General features: G+C 44.8%; 1 protein-coding gene across 1 annotated transcript; it reads left to right on the top strand.

The window, feature by feature from the left end:
• Positions 1 to 327: 327 nt before the first annotated feature.
• Positions 328 to 5,376, top strand: LOC125528877 (TOM1-like protein 1). Its single transcript, XM_048693299.1, has 4 exons — positions 328 to 538; positions 1,547 to 2,100; positions 3,744 to 3,989; positions 4,661 to 5,376. The coding sequence occupies exons 2-4, from the start codon at positions 1,579 to 1,581 to the stop codon at positions 5,093 to 5,095; spliced, it is 1,203 nt and encodes a 400-aa protein (XP_048549256.1). The 5' UTR covers positions 328 to 538; positions 1,547 to 1,578; the 3' UTR covers positions 5,096 to 5,376.
• The last annotated feature ends 264 nt before the right edge of the window (positions 5,377 to 5,640 follow it).

Genomic DNA, 5,640 nt, shown 5'->3' with positions numbered 1-5,640 from the left:
ACGCGAGCGTGAGTGAAGGGGGGCGCTCTGTGGGCCCCTCTCCCGATCCAAAACTAAAAGAGGGCGGACGGCGGGCGGACGACCGATCCAAACGGACAAAAAGCGGACAAAAACGCCGTCCGTTTGAGTCGGCCCGTCGAAGTTGCTCTAAAAGGACGGGTGTATGCGGGCCCTGTGATCGTGTGGCACGGACGTGGTGGCTCGCGACCGGCGGAGCGTTTGGCCGGTGCGCCGCAGCCAAACATTTACCTTTTGGTCTTAACATGTCTATAACTATGTGTCTTGATCACCGTGATCAAAATTATACTACTACCTTACACCGGAGGGAGTATTACTGTTCACGCGGGTCCAAAACGGAGTGCTCACTGGAGTGAGTCTGCGGCCGCACGTGTGTGGGAAGGGAACTCGCCAGGAGCAGAAGAGAAGAGGAGCGCCAGCCGAGCCGCCGCCCCGCCGCTGACTTGCTTCTCTTCCGCCGCCGCCGCCGCCCGCCAGATCTGATCTGGTCTGCTACCCCCTTCCCCGGACCCCGGCCGCGGTGAGTTCTCCCCCCTCCCACCTCCGTCTTGGTTTCCTCCGGCTGCCCCCCGCGCGCGCCGTTCTGGAGCTCCCCCCGTCAGTCAACGCCCTCCTTCCTAGTCGTAGGCGTTCGATGCAGATTTGCTAGCTGCCAGCAGAAGCAGACCACTTGCCTCTGGAGTCTGGACTCGACCCGCCCCTGGTAGAGGAGACATGTTTCGGCTCTTCAGATTTGAGTGACACTGAATCTAGCTAGCTGCTGCACTCTGTTCAAATTTGACTGGATTTGTTCCTTCTTGTCTTGGGCCCTTTTTCTCTTCTTCATTCAAATTTGACATGTACTGTAGCGCCACAGAGTCTATGACTCCTCCTCCTCGGTTTGTCTTCAGGCCCACCCCTGAAACTGGTGTCTTGATTCTACTACTGCTAGGAGATGTGTTGAGTGTTCAAATTTGACACTGTGAATCTAGCTGCACTGTGCCTGGTAGCGCGATTGTTTTCGCTGAATTCAATTGCAGGAGCTATATATGCTGCAGCACATAATTACCCCAAAAGTCTTCCGCCCCGCTTTATATTATATATAAAGCAACACGGCCGAGCTGCAGCACATAATTGACAGACACAGGTCATGGGTTTGCACAAGTTTGACATTGGTTATATATATATACCATGGCCCTTGCTGAATTTTCTTTTCTTGTGTTGATGATGAAAAGGATTGGTCTTTACGCCCCGCCCTTGAAATTGGTACCCTCATTGTACTACTGCCCCTGAAATTGATATCTTGATTCTACTACTGCCTACTGCTAGGAGATGTCTGGCCTGTTCAAATTTGATACTGAATCTATCTGAACGGTGCCTGGTAGTGCAATTGTTTTCACTGAATTCAATTGTAGGAACAATGCTGTCTGTAAATAATTGACAGACAGGCCAAAGGCCATGGGTTTGCACAAGTTTGACATTGGTTATATATATACCATGGCCCTTGCTGAATTATCTTTTCTTGTTTTGATTGATGATGAACATTCAGGTGGTTGGTTTAATTAGCAGCGGTGGAAGAAGATGGGCGACCATAACCTGATGGAGAAGGTGACGGCGCTGAGCGAGCAGCTGAAGATCACCGGGACGGAGGTCGGCAAGAAGATGACGGCCGGCATGAGCTCCATGAGCTTCAAGATGAGGGAGCTCTTCCTGGGGCAGACTCCGGCCGACAAGGTCGTCGAGGACGCCACCTCCGAGAGCCTGGAGGGGCCCGACTGGGCCATGAACCTGGAGATCTGCGACCTCATCAACGCCGGGAAGGTGAACAGCGTGGATCTGGTCCGCGGGGTCAAGAAGCGGCTCGTGCTCAAGGATGCGAGGGTTCAGTTCCTCACCCTGTCCCTTCTCGAGACCGTCACCAAGAACTGCGAGAAGGTGTTCTCCGAGGTCGCCGCCGAGAGGGTTCTTGATGAGATGGTCAGGCTGGTGGATGATCCACTGACCGTGGTGAATAACAGGAACAAGGCACTTATGCTGATTGAGGCTTGGGGAGAGTCCGGCGAGGAGCTCCGCTACCTGCCGGTCTATGAGGAGACATACAAGGTACCTGAAGAATTGTTGTATCACATTCTAGTTGCCTGATTCTGTCTCATAGCAGTGAGAGTCTATATTTTCATTTCTTGGTCGAGAGTCTATATTTTCATTTCTTGGTCAATGAAAAGTTGGCCCAAATAGCGTGATGTGCTTTGCAATGTAAGTACAGAAAACAATAATTTAGGACCAAAAGGTTGAAGTAACTGAAGATACCTGCATGAATGGGTAGCCAGCATGTGATTTTTGGTAGAATATCGACAGGTTATGGTTGAGACGTAGGGTGAAAAGTAGATCAATATATGTAAGAGTCTTAGCTCAAGATGATGAACAGAACAGATACAAATTACCCAGTTAGAAGAAATACTGTAGATTTGTAGAATGGGGATTACATAGTACATCTCTGAAATCTGGCTGCTAGTCAAATAAAAATGTTCAGTACTTTCCTTCAGAACTCAACATAATGCTAGAAATACACACAATTTGAGCAGTTTTATGGGTATATTGACCTACCAAATTAACCTTTATATTCACATATAGATGAAGCAGTAGTTGAGGGAATGCATGGTTAATTTGATGCATTATATTCACATATAGATGAAGCAGTAATTGTCACCTGAAAAATAGATGTCGTGACTATTTCAGAAAAAAGACGCAAACCATATAGAGAATAACTAAATTATATTCTACCAAAACATCAACATGTTATGGAAGTAATTTAAGTCCATAACTACTGTTATAAAGGAAGGGGCCGTTTGACATTTGGAGTCAGTTTTGGCAAAGAAACATTACTGAATGTATAGGTGACTAGGTGTGTAACCTAGGGGGTACTGAAGTAGTCATTTCTGAAACTGGCATGCTGTAGTCAGCAGGGACAAATAGGAGGCACTAAATTCAGAAAAAACTGAACTTAATCTTAAATATTGATGGGAGTAATAATGTGGAAGCAACAGTTAAGTAGAAGCACATGCCATCAATTGGTTGGTGCTTTTCAAAGATCGAAGATAGAGGGAAGCACCCGGTTTTATCTCGAGTTATCATGAGATGAAACAACTTCAGAATGAAATTGTTGTTTGAATTACAGAAGATAGAACCGGGTGCATCACAGTGAATATTTAAAATTGCACATTTAGCTCCAGTAACATACTATTTGTTTAGCTTCCGTCATTCTCCACCATAAAAAAAGAAGCTTCCGTCAGTCTGAAGGAAGAGTGATGATCTTGGCACCATGAATCATTGTACTATTATCATTTGATCATTCCCTATACTATACCACCCCCTTAATACCTGTAAGTAAGAAAATACAGTAGTATGCAATAAGCTTAGTGCTTTATTAGTTTACGCTTCTCACTTTTGTGCTTTAATATGTTTCATACTTTTGTGTTTAGAAGTGAAGAGTGATAATTTGTGGTGGTCATATTTTTTATGCCGTCAGCGCTTAAATTCATGGCTTCATGGTTGAAGAAATTGTAGTGAACAAATTTTGGCAGCAGCATTGACATCTACTCAAGAAATTTTTGAGTCAAATAATTTGTTGTTTCAGTGGCCAGTTTGATGTAAATCCATATGATTTATCTTGCAGTGAAAAATATATCATGCTTTAGTAACCAAGGCAGTGCCTATAAATGACAAACTAGCTAATATATTTTCTGTAGAGCCTGAAATCAAGAGGAGTGCGGTTTCCTGGACGCGACAATGAGAGCTTGGCCCCCATATTTACTCCACCACGCTCAGTTGCTGAAGCTGAAGCTGGTGCAAACTTTACCCAACAGACCTTTGAAGATGTGCATATGCATATATATACTGCCGAAGAAACAAAGGAAGCTTTTGATGTTGCGCGTAACAGCATAGAGCTTCTTTCAACTGTTCTTTCTTCTTCCCCTCAGCAGGATGCTTTGCAGGTAACTGGACTTTGTGTAACCTCCTCCCTGGTTCGTATAGATACCTTTTGACTGAAGTACACTAATTCACTTCACACTATAGCTGGACTAGTTCTCTGTGGATTTTTTCCGGTTAACATTTTTTTAAATACCTGTTATTATTATTATTATTATTATTATTATTATTATTATTATTATGCCAGTGCCCTGGTTATTTTATTCTATTGCATGAGCGTAGCACTCTGTTTATGAGATACTATGAAGTTCCCCTCTATTCCTGAACATGTGTTATTCTAGCATTCAAATTTTGTTTCTAAATCAATATCATTTACAATTCCATGACAACTTTACTCCAATTCTCTGAGCTATCACAAGTCCTAGTTTCACATACATTACATAAACTTGTTTTGCCAGTCATTTAGCTATAAGTCAGAAATGAGAAGGCACTAAATGCTTAATTGAGCATAATATGATAGTTCCCTGTTACCGATTGCATTCACTGCAAGGTATATATTTTTTTTGAAAGCAAGGTGTGCGTTTAAAAATATCAGTGCAACATAGACTACTTACTTCAGTAATCAGACTATCATTTACATGTTATTTTACTGGTTTGAGGTAGATTTTTGTTGGTCATACATTGACATTGGCTAAGAGCTAGTATTATGTTTTGACTAGTTCTGTTACTTGCACAGGATGACTTGACGAACACCCTTGTGCAACAATGCTACCAATCCCAACACACCATCCAGAGATTCGTCGAGACGGCCGGGGACAACGAGGCCATGCTCTTCGAGGCCCTGACCGTGAACGACGAGATCCAGAAGGTGCTATCCAGATACGAAGAGATGAAGAAACCCGTGGCACCAGCGCACGCGGAGCAAGAGCCGTTGGCCATACCGATCGCCGCAGAAGCGGAACACGAGGATGCCACCGCCGTCGGCAGCGAAGAGGCCCTGGTCAGAAAACCGGCCGGTGCTCGAGCAAAGCCGGATGGAGACGACGGTATGCTCGATGACCTCGACGAGATGATATTCGGCAAGAAGGGAGGGGACAGCAGCTCCTCCCAGGAGGATGCGGATGGGGCCCAAAAGCAGGACACGAAGAAAGATGACCTGATTAACCTCTGAACACCAGTTCCTGGGATGAGAAGTCACTGCGAGTTTTAAGACTGCCGCAGAATGGCGCCTGACTGTATTTCATCTGGTAGAGGATTGGACATTCATTAGGGTTCAGGTCGTTCGTCTACTTATATGCACCCGATCGATCATCGGTAGCTCAGTAGTTGTGCTCCGTGGTTTGTCGCGTTGATCAGTCACTTATCATCTTCTGGTTTCGTGGATGCATCTCAATCAATCTATGTACTATGTACCACGAATACATGCATCTTTTTAGACAGTTGTGAAGAACACTCATCCTTGTCAAATTCTGCATCAATATAGTCTTACACCAAATGTTTTTTCCACAGTTATCGGAAAACAGTTATTTCTGCCACTTCTCCAGTTACACTTGCACATATTATGTTTGGCTAGAATATATCACATGGATAAGTTTTATCTCAAGGCCTCACATCATAAGCCTGAGGTATAGATATGCCATAACTAAGCCAATTTCTCGCTCATGGCGAGTTTGAGTTAGCGCTCGCCTACAGCAGCCAGTTCGTGGGCCACGACTA

This window comes from Triticum urartu, unplaced genomic scaffold, assembly GCF_003073215.2.
Source record: "Triticum urartu cultivar G1812 unplaced genomic scaffold, Tu2.1 TuUngrouped_contig_5177, whole genome shotgun sequence".
Classification (NCBI taxonomy): Eukaryota; Viridiplantae; Streptophyta; class Magnoliopsida; order Poales; family Poaceae; genus Triticum; species Triticum urartu.
The sequence above is the reverse complement of the archived record's forward strand: the minus strand, read 5'-3'. Positions and strand labels throughout refer to the sequence as shown.